The sequence below is a fragment of the Acanthopagrus latus genome, chromosome 9 (genome assembly GCF_904848185.1).
Source record: "Acanthopagrus latus isolate v.2019 chromosome 9, fAcaLat1.1, whole genome shotgun sequence".
Taxonomy (NCBI): domain Eukaryota; kingdom Metazoa; phylum Chordata; class Actinopteri; order Spariformes; family Sparidae; genus Acanthopagrus; species Acanthopagrus latus.
In genome coordinates, this window is record NC_051047.1 from 12,234,446 (window position 1) to 12,257,096 (window position 22,651).

General features: G+C 46.1%; 2 protein-coding genes and 1 long non-coding RNA gene across 6 annotated transcripts in view; 1 reads left to right on the plus strand and 2 right to left on the minus strand.

Annotated features, from left to right (window-relative positions):
• Positions 1-2,298, minus strand: part of gsk3ba (glycogen synthase kinase 3 beta, genome duplicate a) — a 35,166-nt gene extending 32,868 nt beyond the window's left edge. The window contains exon 1 of one of the 2 annotated variants that reach the window (XM_037108763.1): positions 1,367-2,298. In XM_037108763.1, the coding sequence (XP_036964658.1) occupies positions 1,367-1,454 (88 nt within the window). In that variant the 5' untranslated portion in view covers positions 1,455-2,298. The remainder of the gene's footprint in view (positions 1-1,366) is intronic. The other variant, XM_037108764.1, reaches the window with a different exon arrangement.
• A 2,409-nt stretch (positions 2,299-4,707) lies between these two features.
• Positions 4,708-21,437, minus strand: gpr156 (G protein-coupled receptor 156). Of its 3 annotated transcripts, none has more exons than XM_037108758.1 (10): positions 21,322-21,437; positions 14,516-14,668; positions 10,238-10,365; positions 10,008-10,143; positions 9,815-9,925; positions 8,665-8,790; positions 8,386-8,481; positions 7,919-8,155; positions 7,073-7,231; positions 4,708-6,865 (listed from the first exon to the last, which is right to left on the minus strand). In XM_037108758.1, the coding sequence occupies exons 2-10, from the start codon at positions 14,630-14,632 to the stop codon at positions 5,498-5,500; spliced, it is 2,478 nt and encodes an 825-aa protein (XP_036964653.1). In that variant the 5' UTR covers positions 14,633-14,668; positions 21,322-21,437; the 3' UTR covers positions 4,708-5,497. The 3 variants fall into 3 exon arrangements, with proteins under 3 accessions (XP_036964653.1, XP_036964652.1, XP_036964654.1); XM_037108757.1 differs by lacking the exon at positions 21,322-21,437 and adding an exon at positions 17,406-17,767 and having other exon boundaries at positions 4,709-6,865; XM_037108759.1 differs by lacking the exons at positions 14,516-14,668; positions 21,322-21,437 and adding an exon at positions 13,733-13,761 and having other exon boundaries at positions 4,709-6,865.
• On the plus strand, positions 7,128-10,349 carry LOC119025324. Its single transcript, XR_005076781.1, has 4 exons — positions 7,128-7,240; positions 7,700-7,819; positions 7,924-8,128; positions 10,258-10,349. It is a non-coding gene; the product is annotated as an uncharacterized LOC119025324 (long non-coding RNA).
• Positions 21,438-22,651: the final 1,214 nt, after the last annotated feature.

Consider the following 22,651-nt stretch of genomic DNA (forward strand, 5'->3'; position numbering starts at 1 on the left):
GGAGTCCTCCACTTCTTCCATTTATCTGTATTATTGGCTGGCACAAGACTTCATAAACTGCACGGCAGCAACACGGCCGCGAGCATTACACACCAACAGGAACACACAAACACTTCAGCACCCAAATCTGGGGCAAGATATGTATTAGATTTGGGATGGGAGTGAATCTCCCTGTGTGTGTGTGCGTGCGTGCACGTGTGTGTCCCCGTCCACTGAGTGGTTTCCAGTGCCAAGGCCCAGAGGAGAGCCTCAGCCTCAGGCCTCACCCCACTAACACACATCATGATCACATCGCAGCCCCGAAGCGCCACCAACATTCCTTAACAGCCTCAGTTTTTCCACACACACACACACACACACACACCCTAATGTATGCATGCCTGGAAGATAAGAAGGAACTGTAACTAGTAGATGTCTCCAGCCAGGACAGTCATTAGTCATTAATGACTTGAACTAGTATTATCTGTGACACACATACAGAGCGATAAAATGCCTGAGGAGGACAGGAAATATGGCATAAAACAGTGGAAAGGTGAGGGAGTGTGACATGCCCTGAAACAGATTATATAAAGCAGGAATATGACAGACAGACAGACGTTTTGTTTCTGTATGGACCAACACTGCCAGGCTCTCTTGCTCTGCAGGTGACTTCAGGCCTAGTCAGTCGCATGTGCTTCCTCCCCTGCAGCCAGTCTATGAGCAGCCGCCGGCACTGTGCCACTCCATGACCAGGACACTCTCTGTCACACTCCCTCCAGTCGTCGCGACGTCTCATTTCGACACGGCCTCCAGCCGACAGGATCAGCATGCCAGCCCTGCTCCAGGATCACGTCAGTTTCAACCACGGGCGCACCTTCCGCTTTGACAGTTGCGTAATAGACCGGCCCTATCGCTTTAACTCTGTTACGCACACGCTCGGCGCTATGTAGTAACACCGCTATCAGATCTAATCTGCATTCAAATGGACAGTAATCACAGCGGATCTGCGCTTAAAGGAGGAGGCTGGGCCGGTGCCAACACTACCTTCCTCCTCTGGCCTGGCCCGGCCCTGCCCGGCGCGGCCTGCTAACCCTGGTCAGGCTGACCGGTCCCGGCCGGGGCGGCGCGTCAGACGGAGCGCAGCGGTGTGTGTGTGTGTGTGTGTGTGTGTGTGCGTCCGTGAGTGAGTGAGTGTGCTCTGAGTGCGCGTGTCACTCAGCACCGTCCAATCTCGGTGAGTGACACAGATATATGACAGGGCTAAGGCTATCCGGAGCTAACGTCATGCTCGCTTGACACATTTTCGGGAGACATTTTGCCCACACTGGGCCTGGTGCATGCAGAGGAAAAAAGGTAGGCTGCTCCAGAGGAACAGGGCTGTACTTACTGCTGACTTTCATGCTGCCGAAAGCCGAGGGCTGCGGCACTGGTTTGCAGCTCTCCGCGAAGGATGTGGTCCTGGGCCGACCCGACATGATCCGATCCCTTTGATTCTCTCTCGACTCGGGAGACGGTGACTTGCTTAAACGGCGGGGCTGATCGATCCGCCGAACCTTCTCATCCAAAGAGGATGTCAGTGAATGAATAACACTAAAATTCACAGGAAAGACAGGCAGAAAGAGATCCCCCCCCTTTCGCCCCACGATCCTTCACTCGAGTTCGTGTTCACCTAATAAACTACCCTTTTCTCTCCCACCGACGGCCAATCACAGCATCATTTACTCCTTGTGCTCCAGGTTTTTCTCTCAGCGGGCCACTGAAGACAAGTCTCCGGCCAAAATAGTCATGAATCTGGCCTCTCCCTGTGGCCCCCCCGGTTAAAACCAATCGCGATTTCTTTCTGCGGAATCAATTTCACACCGATGAGGAGGGTCGAGATCAAGCGGTAAGAGAGCCGATCCGGGTCGGATCAAATGTAAATGCGGCGCTTTCCTGACAATTCGGGACACATGCAGTTCCTCTTCATATCCCGATGTGGAGGCTCAATGATCCGACTGCCATGGCGGCTCCCTCGCTATACACTAGCCTACAGACCGTCCAACGGAAAATCTGCCAGTTGCCACAGTCTTCCTCAACGGCTCCTCGGGCTCAGCGCTCGCTCTGAATCCGCCCTCCCCGCCGTCAAATGTCGGTGTCTTCGCCGAGACCCTGGACCAGCGGAAATGACAGTCCTAAAGCACAAGAGTGCGACGATACTGAATTTCTTTTTTTATTCCTTCCCCATAGGTTTCGGGCTCGCTGTCTTTGTCGCTGCGCACGTTAGCTACACCGTTTCCGTAAAGGGTTACGGGAGCGGCTCCGCTCTCGTGGAAGGAGGTTCACGCTGTTGACGTAACCCGCGAGGGAGAATAGCAAAACTGTGCACGCGCAGACGGCGAATCTGGGGTGGCCGATTTAGCCAATCACAGGGGGTATCCTTCAGAAATGGGCGTTGACCGCGCTCCTGTGGTCTAATCAGAACGCCGCTCTTGAGCACCACATGGCATAATTTTCCTGGCGCCGCCCTCACGGCTTCAAAGGCTTTTTCCCATGCCGCGACAGGGACAATGGGCGGGCCTGCTCCCAGGATTGATGACTCCGTCGGCCAATGGAGCTCCAAAACCCGCCTGTCAGTTCAAATGGCCCCAGCTGTCACAGAGCACCGGGGCTCTCTACGGTGGTCATGCAGCACTGTTGCTATGTTAGTCACAAAAAACCCATCCTCTCTCTCTCTGCTACACTTCTTTATGCACGCAACCCTCTGGCACGTCCATTTAATTACTTTAAAATTGTGGCAGTGTGTGTGCGTGCGTGTGCTTGCGTGTGTCACCACAACTCTCACTTCATGTTCATTTGACCTCTTCACCTTTTATCCTTTATATCCGCTTGCCCAAAACTTCAAAGGAAGGTGCTTTTCATACATTATTAATATGTTGGACATTATTGCTTTTTAAAGATAAATAGATAAATACTTTATGCTTTTTTTTTTTGTTTTCTGTATTACCTCCTTTCCCACTATTACCATGATTCATTGCACTATAGTATACATTTTGTATTGCCAGGTAGTGAAAAAACCTTATTGTTGAAGCAAAGCTGATAATAAATTAAGGTCCAAAATGTAAACATTTTAGTTTAAAACATTAAAAAATGGATCCCAAAGCTACTTTGCTGGCCATGTAAACACCAACGCTCCCCTGGTAGTCTGGCTTGCTGCATGGCAAACTGAACTAACAAGTTACCAGCAGCTCCACTCCTGGAAGTATAACCAGAATATAATTAGAAGCAGTTATCAGTTGCTCTAAAGAGATTTGAAGAGTATGAATTCATCAAGTGGGAAATTCATACACATTGCACCTTTATCCTCGATCCCTCTCGACCACAGTCCTTTTGCAAGGTAAGTGGTCATTCAGCGCAATTAGTCAAAGGGATTTTTCACAATTTGGCAACCTAAAAATGTTAAACTGAACATCAAAGTATTAGTAAATGATTTATCATCCATGAATAAAGTCATTAGTTACAACTTGTAAACCCGTAATAAAAGAGGACTTATTAGCGAGTGGTACCTTTTATGATTCTCCAGTGACTGTAAACCACTTGAGGTGAAACTAATCTCCCTCTGTTATTCAGTTTGTAACTATAATGGCCCTCAGAAGAGTGCATTATACCCCCAAGGTCCAGCAGTTCTTATTTGTACTCACTCATTGATACCAGTCACCGAAACACACCCGACTTCTTTCATCAATATCCATGCATAATTGCATGTGAGATTAATGCAAATGTCGAAAAACGCCCTATCTGAAGATGTTATCGGCCACATTTCCAGATCAACACCAATCCTCCATCCAAGTTTTGTGGAAATCCTTTCAATAGTTTATGAGTAATCCTGCTGACAAACCAAAATGTACATGTGATCGACAACTATTTTTATCTCAGAATTCCTCAGTATGCCAGAATTGCTCATCTTGAACAGAATGCAGGTTACTCGTCCCAGCTTGGCAGGAGATTCTTTCCTCCTGCAGCAGTGATGCTGGTATTCTGTCTTTTGTGTGGTTTATTTATACTCCGTTATGCTCTGTATCAAAGGGAATTTCTCCCAGGCTGCCCTTCAATGGTCTATATGCAGAATAGAGAGCAGTAGCATCTCAAAAACCAGGCAGCAGAGCAGAAGTAATGTGAGACACTGTTTTTCCCTTCATAGAGCGACACCTCCCCCGGCAAACACACATTTTCCCATTAGCAGAGGGAAAAAAAAACACAGAGAGACGGAGTGGAGATAGTGGGAGGGAGAGTGAGGCCAAGACAGGAAAGAGAGATCTAAAAAAGAGGGGGAGTGCGCACTGTTTCTGTCTGTGTTGTGGGATATCATGAAAACTCCTGAACTCTCTAATCTGCTCTGGCGGGTGACTGAAGTCATATGACAGAGATGATGGGCGGGAGGAATAACACTGAGGCGGTTTGAGAGCTGCTCACTTTCACCCTGTGGCCCCCCGGCAGGTTAGCAGCGGCCCTACATGAAGCCAGAGGTTTATACACCTTCTGTCTGGTTGTAGATGCTGTGGTGGCTAATTCATCTATAGCAGTGGTTCTCAAAGCAGGGCTTGTGGGTCTTTGAAGGGGGGCCAGGGTGTCAGCAGCAAAAAGGGGAACAATTATTTTTCACTTCAGTTTTAACCAATATGATTTTTGGTTTCATACACTTTTTCTGCAACTTAACATCCGTAATCACACAGCAGCCATGTTCCCCTGTGGGTGGGAAGCTTAAGCCATTTTTTCACATATTTCATAATCAAACTGAGTCGCCAGAGTTTTGTTTCTCTCTCGTCTCTTATATAGAAGCCTCTCGCGGCTTCCATATGTAACCATTTTGCATCTTAACACAATAAGTGTTTGCTTACAGCCTACAGTCCACCATTAACATTTTCGTTTTGGTCCTCCAGGGGGAAAAAGGTTTGGACACCCCTGCACTAGACGATGCAGGAGATCTGAAAATGAAGGCGAAACACAGATAAAATGGAAGAGCGACATTTTACGGAATGTGTTTGACAGTGTAAAAACTTAAAAGGGAGACAGAAAGTAGTTCTGTACAGCAAAACATCAACTAATAAATAATCAAATAAATACAGCATTTGCAAGCATACTGTACATTTGAACTGTTCTGTAACAGCCTTTCATCTTGGCTGTCTGGGTTCAATCTAAATGTCAGACTTCTGTCAGAGTTTCCATTTGACAGCAAAATATACAAATAATGCCATAAGTAATATCAAAAAGTAAATAGCATTGTGCTTTGAGCTACAAAAAAGTCTGTCTCATAAGTAAAATAACTACTTCTCCTCACGATGCAATACTCAAGAATACCAATAGTCTTATCATACAGAATGTAAAACATGTTCCCATTGAGGCTACAATCATATGATCTCCCATAATCGATGCACAATGAACTTCATGCTTTCTCCTCAAAGCTAACTTTGCACAATATTTCTTGGGACATGAATACAAGAGGTGGAAATGGATGAACATGTAAAGTGCAGTGAACCTGTGCTCACACAAAGGTTGGTTTGATGTCTTCTTTGAATACCACGGGGTGTGAGGGGCGGTACAGGCTGGTATAGCCTTCGTACTCGCTGTCAGAGGAGTCTGAGGAGCTGTCTGAGGACAGGAGGGAGCCTCGCTGCCGGCAGGAGTCACAGTAGGGACGGTGGTAGTAACAGTAGTCTGTTGAGCTGCTAGAATCAGAGTCCCAGGACCCACATGAGTCTCTAATGTGTCTACGGTGCCGCTTGTTATCACCGCCCGCCTCCACATCAGCCGGAGCTGTGCGGTTGCGCTCGGCACAGGGCAACACTGAACATCTGTGGGACCTTGAAACGCACCGCCGACATTTTCTTATCATTTCATTCCCTTCCGCACCCTCCTCTTCCTCCTCCAGCTGCAGGTCGGCGTTGTGAGCCTGGAGGAGGGCGCCATCCGCGGCGACCCCATCAGGGTGCCCGCCCAGATTTTGGTGTTCACAGTTATCCCTTATCCTCCCACAACCGGCAGCCTCTGAACCTGTGTAGAAGCAGGCCAGGCCTCTCCTGGAGGAGTGAAAGGGAGGCCGACGTTTCCTCATCGCATAAGGGGAGATGCTGGGGTAGCGGAAGAGAACGGGTGGAGGGTGAGGGGAGCACGGTGTCCGCAGGGAGAGAGGCGAAAGTGCGGAGGTTAGCTGAGAGGGCCTTCTGGACGTCAGTCCTGGAGATCGAAGTGCGGTCTCCAAGACTGCATCCACGCTCAGCTCCTGGAGGATCTCCTGCAACTGCTCGCTGCTGACAAAACCAGTCGGTCTGGCATTTGTTTCCAGAGGGGATATCAGGCCTCTCTGATTTTTGAAAGTCTCAACTTGAAAGGGGTTTAATGCTCTACGGGATTGTAGAGAAGTGACAAAGTGGACTGTCTCCTCTGCTGTCCTGAGTACGCCAGGGGACTGGAGAGACTGCTCGAGATCCTCTCCTGTTCTGGACTCAGCTGCGTCTCTGCCTGTTGGGTCAGTCCTAGAGACACCTCTTTGGTTTCCGCCTGCATAAATGTCATCGGGGAGAGGAGAGGAAGCAGCTACAGGGTTTGAGGAGTTTTGAGCAGAGGGAGGCTCAGAGGACGGCGCAACTGCAGGAGCCGAAACGGCCGCAGAGCTGAGGTGAGGGGAGGGATATGGCAGTGAGAGTCTGGGTTTAATTTCTCGCTGAGGTAGAGAAGATAAAGACGGGCCGTCGGACTGAAGCTCTGTGGTCTGAGTGGAGGAGGAGTTGAGGTTGGTGTTGGAGGAGTCCACGTCCTGTTCCTCGGGAGGGTTGCTGGCTGACATGAGGCGCAGGAGTTTATCCTTGGCGTTGCTCACCTGCTCCTGCAGACTGTCGATCACGGCATTTTTCTGGAAATAGTCACGACAAACACAAGATTAATTATCTTGGGACATACAGAGAATGTGTTAGAAAAGTCAGCCGGGAAACTTTTGATCAAATTTGAACGCAAATCTGCATCATAAAATTATTAGAAAAGCATTTGTCGGAATTGTATCTAATATTCTACAAGGTTTCCTTATTGTATGGTATATTTTATGAGAAAAACAATGCAGTACCTCATTAAGGAGTTTTTTCATGGAGTTGTTCTCCCCCAGCAGGTAGTAGACCTCATCCTGGCTGTACACTGATGGCTGGCTCTTACTGGGGCTGCTGAAGTACTTGGCCATCTGACTTGGGTTGTTCTGATCCTCTTCAAACTGCCGCCACTGGGTCAGCTGCAGTGGGTGAGTAAAACAATGCAGGACATTAGGCACTGTGGTAGTAAATGTCACCACGGCCATTTGACACGGGACCTCTTGACCAGGTGTGTTTGCACGTATTGCTCACGGCGCAACTATTTCCTTCCTTTCCACTGGAGATGCATTCCTTTATCATAAGACAAACCCACTGCCAGACACTTAAGAGAGTCATAAACCTGGTTGCAACAGCCTACGTAATTTTGAGTCATAAACACCTTCTGTGTGAGTCACGCTCCACTGATAGACATGGCAAACTGACACGCATATGGAAAACGGAGGTGTGGGCACCACAGTCACTCACATGATTTACTACTTGAGTCAAAACAAAAAGAGAAAGTCGTCTCATTCGTGCATGGCTTATTCATGAATCTGTCATATGTCTCTCTAACTGCAGTTTCTGCCTATCTGACTGATTATCCGTCTGTTTTTAATGCTGGTTTCCAGACATGCTGTCCTATGATCAGACCGAGGTTCTGCCAGAAAAAGGGCTCTCTGTCGGTTTTGCTTCTACAAAAATGTCAGTATCATCACTGGAAACAGGCAGATGTCAGAGGTGTTTCCAAGGTAAAAAAAAAAAAAAAAAAGGAATCCTGTTATTTCTCCAGACCTTTGCAACTAGACACCTTTTTCATGTGTGTATACCACGAGTCGTTTTCCTCCTACCTGAGGCACAAAGAGCATGCAGTTGGTTGCCAGAGTGCAGACGAGAATGGCTCCAGCCACGGTGCTGTAGACGAGGTTGGGCCAGGCCTGCATTAAGATGGACACCGGGACGGCCACAGCAGAGGAAAGGGTGACCAGAGTCACCACTGTTATGATGGTGGGAGACTGGTTGACAGGAGGGTGGCTGACATTGCTTGTAAGCCCAGCTAGGTAAGTCCCGTAGAGGAGAAGACAACCCTACAAGAGAAACGCAGGCACACAGTAAAGACAAAGGACATCTTTTGTAAAAATGTTGTGGTCTGTCAGACTCCAGTAAGTACAGGAAGATATAGTTTGTCTTTTCTAAATAAAGAGACACATGAAATAAAATGTAAATCAGCAAATCCTTTTACCATAACATCAAAGGAACTCAATGCAGCTTATTATAGTATTCTATCATTTCATTTTAAAGAACGGAGTCTGCTGACCTTCTGTACAGCAATGATGATAACCCACATAGTTGAGTATACGGAGGAACACGTGTCCAGCTGTGACAAAGAGTACGAAACGTCTCTGTCCACCACCTAAATTGGGAAAAATCAAATAGTGTCAGCCAGTTGAAACCACCAACTTGTCTATAACTCACTGCATTTCAGTTTCTCATGCTATATGTCATAATCCTCACACTGTTCTCTAATCAAACAAAGCCAAAGTTTAACTTGTTTTACAACTTGCTTTCCAGCCCAATATTAAACATAATGTCCTACCTTGACAACAGCACCGACAGATCGTGAACACCTGATGGGGTCTGTGAGGTTCCATGCTGTGAGAACCAGCATGTCCACCAGGATCAACAGAGCCACCAGGCCCATCAGCTGGATGTCTCGGATGATCTGAGATGGAAAACAGACTTGCATCAATGTCATACAGTTGCAATAATAATTTAGTTTTATTTAGCTTTTGAAGAAACAATTTTCAAAAAAGTTAACGCTCCCATATTGTGTTCATCATCAGGTTTATCATTTTATTTTACCACATTGTTCTCATACGTTCCACTGCTGCAGCACCTCTATTCACCCTCTGTCTGAGCGCTCCGTTTTAGTGCCTGTCTCTTTAAGGACAAAGAGCCCAGTCTGCCCTGACAGTCAGCTCACGCAGGCCTGAGCAGTCACCACCCATGGTATATTCACATTAGCTCTGCCAGTGTTTTTGCGTTTGTTTGGGGGGCTTGGCTGTGGGAGGTGACTGTATAGTTGTTTGTGACATCCCAACCATATGGAGGTCCTGACGGCTCGTTTTTACAGGCATAGCTTCTGAATATAGGTTGTTTGCATTGAGCGTTTAAATAGGTTTTTTTCATTATTCATGGTTTTCCTGTAGCACTCAGACTTGCGTCATGATGAAAATTACATGGAAATCTCACTTTCTGCAATATGGGACCTTTAAGAAATCATGCATTGGTGAGACATTTTGTGCAAAGTTTCCGGAATCCATCATACTGACTACACAGTAATAATTTCCCCACTGTGGCCAAATTTCTAGATTTCTAGGTATCGTACTCACAGTTAGAGAAACAGATGCACAAACAAGCAAGACCGAAACTATGATATTAGTGGACGCAATATGAAGATAATTATAATTTTATTTTAAAATACATAATACAACTACGACTACAAAAGTTATGAATATCAGTAGTAACAAAAAAAAGAGACCCGATCCCATAGCCTTAAGATTGTCATGTATCACCCTCTGCTATTTCATTCAAATATTACCCCCCTCAAAATAAGTCTGTAAAAACACCACCCAGAATCAGAGAAACAAAAATGTCCTCTGAACACCCATTTAAAATATAATCAATGCATCCTGAAGCAACTGGAAGACAAAACTAAACCCAATACAGCATCGGAGCATGCTTACCACTCTCTTATCAGGCACTCGCTGGGTGAACACTCTGTATAGTCTCCACGTTTTCCCCAAAATTGGGCCAAACACCAGAGTACTGCCGACACAAAGAGTCCAGATCCGAGCCTGTAGGAGATAGTTCTGCATAACTATCCGACATGGATTTATCCAACAATATTATGGGGGACTTAAAGAGAGTGTGGCTTACTTGTAGCACAGCTGTAGATGCTCCATCTTGTGAGTGTGCTCCTTCATCAACGGCAAACAGGAAGCCGCTGCTGTAGGTGAGGACGCTTCCAAAGAGAGTCAAGACATTCAGGTTGGGACTGGACATCTTCACTATCCTGATGAGGCAAAACATGCAAAAATACAACCAATTCATTCGTTTCCGTAGAAAGCTCTTTAATGTGAACCTACGTGTTTCAGTTGGTGATCTACCTGTTGTTTTTGAAGCGCAGGGTGAAGAGGAGGAAGCAGAAAGCCAGCAGGATGCCACAAGAGAGCAGCGTCCACACCACAGCACTTAACACCGGAGAGAGAGACCGCCTCGGGAGCTCCACTGCTACCTGCACACACACACACACAAGTGCACATGCAGACCTCGTCAAATGAATCCTTAAGTAATACACATGTGCATCATTTGGTTATTGTTTCATGTGTTCTGTAAATGATGGATGAAAGAAAAAGTTGAACAGGATTCGGATGATTAAACAAACTTTATTCAGGCAAACAACACACATCAGGCTACATGAGAAATAATGAAATAGTTGAAAACAGTCAAGCAATGGAAAGAGATTAAATGTTGACAGATTTTGGACATTGGGTTTATCGGCATGTTGGTGATGTTGCAACACAGCCAGGACTGTCATTACTAGTCGGCAAAAAGCAACAAAGTCTGTAAGTTGCGATGGTTAGTGATGGGCTGATGGACGAAAATGAAGACAGCGATGACATTTCTGAGCCCTGTGCCATCATGAAATCGTGATTTAAAAGGCGTCCCACCAGAGAGCACAGTCAAGTGGCGTGTCCCCTCAGAGTTGCTGTCAGGCAGGAGTTGTTGGTTTTTGTGACAAGCGGGAGAGAAAATGAAAAGAAGCTTGTTGCTGCGCGGTTACGTGGGCGGCAGCGGCGCTTCCCTTCTGTGGGTCGCTGTTTCTCTCAACCGTGCACTTGTTATTTCTATCATCTTAGCTTAGCCGGCTAGCTTTGTTTCAAGCCTCTGAGGCTGAATACAGCTTTGTAAAAGATGTGGCGTGGAGACGAAGAGCACTTTAAACCCGGCACCAGTGAGTATGTCTGCAGTGATGGTCTTCAGTGTTCTCGGCTGGGTGAGACAATCGGAGGTGTCGCCAGAGACAATGGGAAAGAGCGGCGGCCACAGCGGTGAGTAAATGAGCAACTACTGCCTTACAGTAGTCTGAAGAGAAACACTGCCTTAGATTAAAAAGAAACAAAACACATAAGACACCCCTGGCCCCCCAACAATGAGTGGTTGTGGTTGGATGACTGACTGGGGTTTGTGTTCCATATGGAAATTGTTGTTGACTTGTCAATATTAAGACTTGGTTGGCTTTTGTTGACTATTGTCATTTTCATTGCTTGTTTGATCATTTGTTTGTTTTTTCACACTTTGGTTAGGGTTTAGGCAACCAGTAACATTTATGAATAAGTCATGGTTCAGGTTCAAATAGACACTGCACTACAGATGTGCTTGAAAGACCTTCTTCACCCATGTGCATATTTTTTCAGTCTCTTCCCCAAGTTGCAAGGCAAATACATGGCTGGTTGAACAAATGTAACTGTAGGAGCAACAAAGCGATATCAGATCATGCTGCAGCATTGACGGATGAGATGACCAGGGGAGCAGAGTTGACCCCACAGTGATTACGGCGGGGGTTAAAGTAGGGGAAAAGTCTTTCATTGAATGAGTATCCAGTAAAGGAATAGATATGACTAGCAGCGTCCACGTTGTAAAAGGAAACCTGCCCCCACTCCATGTCCACATACACGCCCACTCTCTGGGGCTTCTCGACCAGCGGCACACATACGGGAGTGGTGCCGAGGACCCAGTAGCTGTTGTCCTTTCTCATCCCCAGGGCCCAGTAGCCACTTTCGGGGTTCAGTATATTTCCCCCTTTTCTGTTGACGGACTCCAGGCCAACTCCAATATCCCACTCTGTCTTCCCTTTCACCAGGACCTCATAGTAGAACCTGCCAGAGGAGAAACCCTCCTTTCCCAAAACGCTGACACCTGGGTAGAATCTCTCCGGGTTGTTCGGGAGGCTCAGCGCTATGTCACAATGAAAGACTTGTTTCTTGTTCTCAGACAGCACCAGTTTGGGATGCGCCGTGTCGGGGTCCAGAGTCACGTCCACAGCACACTGCTGGGCCCTCTGAAGTTCGGTTACGCAAAGCCTCTTCACCTCAGCTTTTACCGCCTCCTCCATCTGACACACCGCTCTCCTGAGAGCCCTCCTCACCGTGCCCACATACACAGCACTCTCTGCGCAGGTGTCTGACCAGTCTTTGGTGGCCGGCAGCGTGGAGACAGCTGGAAAGCTCTGGAGAAGGAAGAGGTCGTCCTTCGTGTCGGAGAGCTGCTCCAGCTCGGCGTTTCTCCGCCTCAGCACATCAATCTCTCGCTCCAGCTCCGCGATGAGCGCGTGGGCCCTGCTTTCAACTTGCGTCTGCTTTTCGGTGATCACCTCCACCACCTCGGTGTGCGCTCTCTGGACAAGGCCGAGCAGTCTGTCGAAGACCTGCGAACTCTCCTCGATCTCTCTTTCCGTGTTTCCTCTGCTGAGCTGAACGCTGTGATTGATTTCGCTGATTTTCTGCAGCCTGTTGCTGATCATTTCTGCCACCTCTGCATTTATCCTTCCAATTTGAGCTCTCTTGTCTCGACTCTCATCCTCTATAGGAACAGTGTGATGAGCGCTGTGCTCTTTCCTGACGCAGATTTGGCACACATACACCTGGTCAGTGTTACAGAACCTGTCCAGGATTTTCTCGTGTTTCTTGCACACTCGGTCTTGCATGTTCATCACAGGGTCAATCAGGTGGTGTTTCTTGAAGGTGCCTAGAACATGATGGGGCTCCAGGTGAGTCTCACAGAAGGAGGCCAAGCAGTCCTGGCAGGATTTAAGAGCCATGACTCTCTTTCCAACACACACATCACACGAAACTTCCCCTTTATGGCCGGAGAACTGGCCATAAAGGACAGAACTGGCCTGATTTTCGTCTTTCTTTACCAACGACTTCTTGAACTGAGACGCCAACTCGGATATGAAGGTGTTAACTTTGAGCTCGGGCCTCCTGTAGAACTTCTGCTTGCATACCGGGCACTGCGACAGATTAGCAGTATGCCAGTATCCTTGTATGCAGTCCCTGCAGAAGTTGTGCCCACAGGGAGTGGAGACGGGCTGGTTGAACATATCCAGACAGATGGGGCAAAGAAGCTGCTCCTCAGACAGCACACTGCCAGCAGTAGCCATATCTGGGAACACATCCAGAAAGAGAAGCAGGTGGGACCTTATGGAATCAACTGGCTCCAGTCCCTGTGTTTTTTTTTCTTCTTTACGCTATACTGTTAGGTCTAGAAACAGTTGTGCCTTGTGAGCCGCCTATGTCCACAAATAGTAACAAATGCTTGGTGTTAAATTTCATTGCCGCGTATCTCATTTTAGCAGAACGGTTTTCATGTCGACTGAGTTCAACAGAGAATAATGAAGAGAAAGTGTTAGGACGTTAAAAAAAAAAATAAAACTGAACATTAAAATACAATCTAGTCACATAGCCGTTACCATAACAAAGCAAACACAGTTGCTGGCGCTGTTCCTTTCCCCTTAGGTGATGATTATATCTGCATTTTAAGACGGGTGCATGCATAAATTAACATCACCAGGCACGAAGGCAATCAAAGCCATAGCTCACCTCGCTTCAGTGTGGTCTAACAGGCAGAGGAGCGGAGTCTGACAGAGGATGTATGTGTTCTCTGACACAGTGTTAAACTAATTTAGTTTCTATTTCCTGTGCCCGCCTCATGTTGCTGGGCTTCACTCATTCTTCTCTTAAAGGCACCGGTGACTGAGATACTAAAGATAGCCTCACAAGTCCAGCGTCGGTATGAACTATGACCAGATTCCTCAAGTGGTAAATACATTTGCTATATGCATGTGTTTAGCGATGGCAGAGACCAAAAAAAAAAATACAAAAACAAAAAAACAAAGACAATAACTGCAAACTTTACAACACATTTTTCAAGTGTAAATTCTGTATAAAAAGTCTTGAGCCTTTCACGTGATTAGTCTGTTAGATGAACTGTCAAAAATAATAGGCTGCATATTTAATTGAAATATCTAGTTTTAGACTGTGCAGTAAATATTTATACCCTTTAACCTTTTGGATGGCCAAAAATATTCTTTTGGTTAGCCATGCCGGACTTCATCAACCCGTATCTGCCAGCATGTCTGCACGTATGAGACGGCTATAAGTCTGCACTGATTGGAACAGCCATTTGCATGTGCGTGTATGTATACATATACAGTATAAATGAATTTTATTTACAGTACATATATACGTATGTTTGCACTAGCATTTCCATGAATGTGTGTTTAAATGCACACAAGTAGCATATTCATATACTGTCGCTGGATTTGCATATTTTGAGCATCTTTGTCTACTTGCATGTGTGTGTATGTGCGTGTCTGTGATTACCGTGCTGAGGCTGCATAGTCTCTGCAGAACGTCGAGGCCGTCCTGCCTGTTGACCCCTGAGTGGATGAAGCAGAGTGAGGAATCACACTGGGAGCTGCAGTTCAGCTCAGGCTCCATGACTGACCCCAGTCTGTCCGATTTCAGACACGCATCCTGACGAACAAACACACGACATGTAGCATGTGAGGAGATACTAATATAAACACATTAATCCTCTTAAAAAAAAGAGACCTGCAAACATTTAGAGGGCAAATCAAAATATCTGTTGTCCTCAGTTACCCTTTTCACTGCACCTTTAAAATGAGAGCTCCAAGAGAGACCAGGGAGGTACATATTCTGCTTCTATTTTCAGGTCTATAATTCACTAAATAGCTGTAAGACTTTTGTCCACCACAGTGTGGTGCTCTGACAGAAACCTCTGAGAACTGGAGCAATGCGAGCATGGATGTGATTTTGCACAACACTGACATAACCCCCAAGAAAAAGCATTAGATCATGAGTACAAATAAACCCCACAGACACTAAGATCAGGATGACACTAAGGTTAAATTAAAAATACACAAATGAAACATCAGTTATTTATCACCACAAAACCAAATGAGAGGCCTGGACTCTGCCTGTGTGACAGGAAGCCTGTGTGTTTCTGCTTATCCTGATTTCCACTAGCACGACGTCATCCTCGAGGTAAACCAGCCAACACTCACACACACATGCACACATCTGTGCACGCGGTGAAAGACAGAGTGAAACTGCAACACGCCAAGGCTATCATTTGCAGTTTCACTGAGGGCCACATAAATCTGCAATCAGCCCCATTATTCAAGGCATCAGAGAATGAAGACGTAAACTTCAGAGAGCATCAATAAACAACTGTTTGTCACTCTTGCCACAGGCATTTTTATGAGCCTGGCAGTGCTGCACCGACATGTTGCAGGTTTCATTATACGGCACTACCTGATACTCTGAGCTGTAACTACGAGAGTCTGATCGCTGGAAACGCCGCAGTGACTCAGGAACACGTTGCTGAGACGACCACTTGTATCAGTACTAGTTGGCAGACAGGTGAGCGTTTATGTGAGTAGCGTGTTAGACAACACGTCTTGTTGTCTGTGGAATGACTAAGATACCCACAGGGCTCTGAGAAAATTGGATCATGGGATTCAACCAAAACAGAGCAGTGTGGGAAATCAGTCGATAACTAAACTGGGTTAAATATTGGAAGGAAAGTACACAGTAATCCACCCAGCATATTTGAATGATTTCCTTGGGGTAAGTAAAAAAGTGAATCCCACTGACCCATTTTCAGAAATTACAGGGAACTATGTAGTTTTGAAGAAGAAATTAAAACTTTTTTGATTTTTGATTTTAATTTTTTCTCAGAGGAAAGTAAGATCTTAAAAAAAACAGTTTGAAGCTAGAAAGGTGGCAGGGTCCGCCACATACAAATCAAGTAAAACAGAACTGAAATTGTGTTGTCCTTTAAGGTCAGTTTGTTCATTCAGTTAATTTAGACATTAAATAACAGTCTGTGAAGCTCTTTCTCCTCTGATTAAAATTTCTTCCCCGAAACTACATGACTTTAGGTGAAGCCCACCGTGACCCATTTCCAGCAATTAACGGTGTCAACAGAACAATGAAGCCCAGCCGGCAGCATATCTGGGAAATGTCTGGCGTTCCTGTCCGCGTCCTTTCGTCACTTTCCAAGTTTAGATCACAGTTCTGCTGCTTCCTGCAGGAAAAGCCGGCAGAGAGAGGCATTTCCTCCAGTTTTTTTTTTTTTTTTTGAAATCCCTACTCTGGTGGGTTTCAGTTTGGGAGAAACCCAGCCACCCTGCAGAGGTCAACAAAGGTCGGCCAACATCCAGCAGTGAGGGTCACTGTGTAGGTAGCAGCGAGAACAGGGCCTTCTCCAGGCTGGGTTAGGTTTTATGGACATGTTTTGACAGTTCAGAATAGTCATGAGGAGTGTCTTTTGAAGTCCTGAAGGCTAAACCGCAACTAATACCTGAGCTACTTGCGGCTGTGGAAGTCTTACTTAAGTGCAGGGCGGGCCTAGCGTGTGCACATCTTAGCTTTCACTTGCTCCGTGGCCCCTGGCCCTCCCTTTCAGTCCCATTTCTCTTAAATGCATTATATCTAAAATATGTTTTCTGACAGGCCTTTGGGCTCAGAGAGACAGAACCCAGTTTTATATGGTCTTCACCATAAAACTCTTAATAGAGAAAGTGGGGTAAAGCCTATTCATACTGTCACTCACTCTGTTTCTCTTTTAAGATTAGTAACCAAGGGCGCTGCCAGATGTAAAGCCCGGGTCAGGGGCCAATATTGAAACATTCCTCCTCAGTCTGTAATCCGTTTATGAGTTTATTCTTTAAGCTGAGTTAGAATGCAATTACTGGCAATGAAATCCCGCCTCGGGCCGGACGGGCAGACGTCATCCCATGCGCACATTTTACAGCCCGGTGACACAGCATCAAATTAGTCAGCCCAATTTGTCAATACATATAACCATGTGACCGTTTCAGCCATCACACTTGACGAAGTACGCCACAGGGGGGCCTGCTTTCAAAATGGTTACTAATGAGAAAAAACACATTTTAGGGAATACATAAATAATGAGCCGCTTAATGATCATGAGAGAAGATCATAACGTTATATTGTAATTGTATCAGTGTAACAGCAGTGAATATAAATGTGTGATCTTCCTCAGCAGCGGGTTCATTTTTGCGTAAAAGGTGCGTAAAAACGTGCCCACTCGCGGTTGCATCGACGCACGTGCACGGTAAAACAGCAAAGCCGTCAAATCAGACTGCTTCTGGGGAAATTAAGACCTGGACCAGTGAATGGAGAAAGAAACGACACCGTGAATTAAGGGAGTAAAAGAGCAAACCTCGGTCTCCAAAGCGCGCGGACGATCCAGCCGCCTCGTCCCGCTCCGGGCTCCATCGCGCGAGACTCAGAAACGTTGTAAAAGTTGAAAATGAGCGACTGGAGAGTTCGTTATCTAACATAGCTGCAGAGGTCCCATAGCTGCAGACTTGTAATGGATCCGAGGCGACTCGATCTGTCAGCTCACCGGGCGAGAAGATCCTGTCAGTCAGGGAAAAAAGTTCACCAGACTGCCAGAGCTCTCATCTGAGCACTGAGGGAGGGAGGTGTGTGTGTGTGTGTGTGTCAGAGAGAGGAGGTGTGTTAGTGTGTCTGCGCTCTCTCTCTCTTTCTCTCTCTCTCTCTCTCTTTCTTTTGTAACCTCTCCAGCTCCAACTGCCCACCAATATGGGTTTGTGGGAGTGTGATGTGAGCCTCGTGGTGCAGGAGGGCAGTGTGGGTGCAACATGTCACAGGAGACCCCGGGGGACTGGGTGGCATACGGGACAGGGCGGCGCAGGCTGTGTGTCCACAGTGCAAATAAATACACTGAATAACAGCACTCGTTTTAATGGAAAGAGAAACACAAAATCGTCACCTCTGTTGTGTTTTTCAAAAGCAGGCCTCCACCTGGGACGGCAGAGAGATTGGCAATATTGTTCTGCCGTTCTGGTGAATCACACTGAAAGACAAGTCAGGGAGCTTCTGTCTGAGAGCGGCGAGCACAGCATAGATATTTCTGCATTTGTTTCCAGCAGCCATAAGAGACATAAAGGTGTTATTAAGACGTCACGGAGATTTATAGTGTGAGCCTCCACACAGGGTCATTCCTGACGAGGGAGTGTCACCACTACTGACAGCTGTAGGTGGGGAGCAGAGACACAAAGAGAGGTTATTAAAGAGAAGATGTGGCTATGCATCCAGTCATCACCCCTCCAATTCAGCCGCTCACATGCACAGAGTTTGCCTTCACACGGACGCACCTCACGTCAGACTGCGCTCACGTTTGTCTGTCTTCGAAATGAAAGTCTCTCTCCAGGCTGAAATCCAAAACTCCTCCGGCACTGAAACATTACCATTCATGTTAATCTCCCTTGTAACAAGTCACTAATTTTGTCAGCAACTGGATTGCAAAATCCAGTAGCTGACAGTTTGACAGTTTCATCGTTGGATGACAAACATCTGAAACACCTGTGAGCTCCACGCTCTCAGAAGAAGGTCTGAACCAAAAGCCTGTTTAACTGTGTTTAAGCCCAATTAGAAGATCCAGCAGATTGCAAGAAAGTCTTTCAAAATTAAAGTGATAGCAGAATCACACCCTTTCGCCGCCAGGCCTCCAAAAACATTCCTTTTTTTTCTCCCCTTTTGGCTAGTCTGTGTACTAGACACTCTACTGTAAACTGCTGTTGTAGCTGAAAACAAACGCCAGAATTGCTAAATAACACCAAGTTCAGAGAATTTAACCTGTTGAGTTGTTACTGAGACCACCTGGTAGGTCGAATATTAGCCATCTCAAAAAGTACATTTAATGTTCATAAGACGCCTGAAAACAAGATTTTCTGTGAGCTAGGCTGTTGCTGTAAGTGGTGGGATCCTCTGTTCATGTGGCTTCTACATTCGTGATCCGTGGTCTAAAACCAGCGTTAAACAAAACCCGTAATTAATCTGCTGTCAGCATGTCAAAGATAATAAAAACCCTGTGGCAAGGAAGCAGCAAGCTCCAGACAAAAATCACACAATAAGTTCTAGACTCAGCATTTTGCACTTGTGCATTCAGATCATCTGACACCACGTCAGCAGCCCATTGAAGGACTGAGACACTGCCGCCAGCTCTGTTACATCCAAAAGCGTGGCAAACAGTCTCAGGTTTCCCTCAAGATCAGGTTTAAGACAGCCTGCACCAGCGGCAGGTGGACTACACCGGCGCTCAGATTACTGGGAGCCATGAATATTTCATCTGGAGACACTGGGCTGTTGTTCAAAGAGCAGCAGTCAAAGAGGAGAAGCTGGCAAGGAGGGTGAACTGGATGAAATGGGACACATGTCGCTCTGCTGAGGTTACCAGGGATCAATTCTAACATTAAGACGGCATAATTACCCAACACGGGTGTCGCTAACAGTCGCTGTCGTTTTCTGAGCTACAGTGCGGTGCACAGGTATCAGCTGGAAGTCCACCAACCAAAATAAATAACAAGCAAATATTTTAAACCGCGTGACGCACTTTTTCCTCTTGAACCACTCCTGACAGGCAGAGCTGCCGCTTCCTGACATGGAAGCATCTGCAGCGATGATTCAACGTGTGACCGCAGTGCCAGTGAGTCCCACCATTCTGTACTGTTTGGTGTGGGTGGAGATGCATTGTTATGTATGTGAAGCATCACCACCCCCTGCCCTTGCCTGGACGCTCCCCTGTGACATGCCCGGGTTTGCCCACTAACATACCCAAAGACAAATCCCTCTATGAAACGCTGCGGCTCCTCCTGCTGTGTTGCTACGGTCCTGGATTAGCTGGATCAAAGCTCCCCAGCGGGCTCCAGTCATGGAGTTTCTGCTGAAGGCACTGATTGTGGTTAAATGTGTGGGAAGAACATTGGTCTGCTCACTCCATTTTCAGAAGTAAGTGGCCTGTTAGAAGTTTACACAAAGTAACACTTAATGCCGTAACTGCAAGACGATGTGACAGGTTATCCAGTAAATGAGTTCAAACTGCTTTTTAGAGTGTAGAAATAAGCTTACGTGCAAGCAACAAACAGCAGCAAATACAAATAATTAACAATTGGTGAGTTTTTGGCTACTTCGGGGCAGTGCAACAAGCTGTAGGTACAACACTGACACCATGAACATGGTGAACTAGTTAGCAAACTGTTGATAATGAAACTTTTTTTAGGGTAATATTTGGTCCTTCAGCCGCTGTAGCAAACACATTTCCCTGTTTGTGGTACAATAAAGGAATACTGATTCTGATTTCCAACAGAAAAAGAGGAATATCAGCCTTTGTAGTTGTGTGTGTCAGTATGACAATTAATTACTAATTGATCTCCTGTGTTTGGAGGAAATATCGGCCTTTTCAGCTGCTAACATTACTTGTTCAGTAGCTAGTTGCTAACTTAGCTAATTAGCTTCTAACGTTCTACACTCAACAACTTGGTAATTTAGCTCTTTAACTGCCTACTTTCTTGGTTCTCTAGCTAGTTGCTAACTTTGCTCTTTAGCTGCTAACCTTCTACGTTCAGTAGCTAGTTGCTAACTTCGCTCTAGCGACTAACGGTCTATATTCATTAGCTAGCTGCTAAATATACTATCATACCATTTCACCTTGAGGAACATTGTCTTACATTATGTCAGTTGCTAAAAACAGTCTGTGAAGATGAATGAACACAGGAATGGTGTCGGGTCATAGCAGTAAAACATCAGCACACAGGAGTGGATCATTCTTCCCCCTTCACTTCTATTCTTCCCCCTGCGGCCACCTCCACCACCCCCTCCTCACTGTGGGCTCCAACCAGACTTTCTCCTTACAGGATTAGCAGTGTAACTCTGAAGACAGCGTCTGATTGTTGTACGGGTGTCTGCAGTGTGCCGTGGTCGTGTGTGTGAAGGCTCAGCTGAGTGTAAGTTGGAAACTCGACGTGTGTGAGGTCTGGCGTGCATATTAATACAAACCGACTACACTGTGAGCTGATATGAGCCAGTGTGCCTCTGACTGAGGGCGATAAGAGGCTTAGAGCATCAAAAAAAAAAAAAAAAATCCCACATTTCAAAGCTCTTTGCCGTTTGATCTGCCGATCACCTGAAATACTGTAACTTATTGTTCACCGCCAAGGTCAACTGACCGACACCCTCGTGGAATTCAGTGACCAAAGACATCATAATTAATTTGATTTAATCCTTGAGCACAACAGAGATGCAACAGTATGACCACACAGAGACACATTTACCTCGCAGACGATTCAACCAGAAGCAGCATCTTCCTTCTTTGAGACCAGTCTTGCTTGAAATCCCAGATTTATTTTATTTTCTGACTTTTCCTCGGCTGAAGCTGATTCGACTCCTAACAGAGGATGACAGCTACACTCCTCATCCGCCAGTAGCAACTCATTGCTTCCAGCTCATCACGGTTGCATCAGAGTGGCATCTCAGGTTGCATGTGTGACAGCATCCTCCTGTGCCTCATACAAAGCATGCAGGGTGCGAGCACGTGTGCATGCGACCCTTAGGTGTAACATAACTCCACAGAGTTTCCCAGCTGCCTGCTGTTCCCAGATTGGTCCTGTGTGCACTTGTTTGAAAGATGGTGAAAAAGAAACAAAACAGAAAAGTGCAAAAACACTGGAACCCAGCTGTGACCTGGTCAAAGACCATTCAAAACAAGCAAAATATGTGCGGCTTAAAGCATGATTCGTGCCAGCCGGGCTGAAAGAAACGGCGAGGTGAAAAGAAATTGAACGAGACGCTGAGATAGGAACATAACGGGTGAAAAGAGGCGGGAGGAGAGGAAACAAAGTGGCCGGTGGCCCTTGGCAGGTGACGTTAAGGGATTAGCGGATTGTGTGAGGCAGAATGCACTCGTCTTGGCATCTCTTGATGCTGGGTTGCTGAAAGGGTCTCTCAGTATTCAGCCTCCAGAATGAACTCACCTTCATATGCAAATGAAACCTGGACACATTCAGAGTTCAAGATGCTTGGATCAGTTTGTGCAAACACACACACACACAGAAACTGGTAGTTGTTGTGCATCTTTTGTGCACAAAATACACTATGTACTGTCACTAAAAACTTCTTATACAATGGAAACTTAAACCAGCAGTAGAAAGGTTTTCTGCTTCAGTGTGTCATTATGAAGTAAATGTTGACTGAACAATCTAATGTTGGATGTAGAATAGTGAACTCATCAGTGCTAGATTGGTTCTCCAAAAACCTGCTTTCCTCACACACCCATTTTAATCTGACTCGGGGTGGGAAGCTAAAATATCACACTACTGTGTTCCAGGTTGTTTTCATTTCATTGCTTCCTGATTGATCAACAACTGAAAAGACAAAGATAAAAATCTGGAGGGACATCCGGCCCATCATTCAAGACAAAACTATGTTTGATAACCATTAGCTTCTGTTAGACAGCTGCTAATATTAGCATTTTAACCACTTCTAGCTAATGTGACTGCTTGATTGTGTAACATAAGGCATAAATTAATTTGACAATATCAACATGCATTGCAGACATATTTATTTAAGCCTGTCAGTGGAACAAACTGGATGGAATCAAACAGT

Excerpts from the sequence above, each read along its gene's own strand:
- gpr156 (XM_037108758.1), bottom strand. The coding sequence starts at position 14,632 with ATGGAGCCTGAGCTGAACTGCAGCTCCCAGTGTGATTCCTCACTCTGC. Across the intron at positions 8,482-8,664 it reads CTGTCGGTGCTGTTGTCAAG|GTGGTGGACAGAGACGTTTC; the intron begins GTAGGACATTAT and ends TTCCCAATTTAG. Across the intron at positions 8,156-8,385 it reads TCATCATTGCTGTACAGAAG|GGTTGTCTTCTCCTCTACGG; the intron begins GTCAGCAGACTC and ends TTTCTCTTGTAG.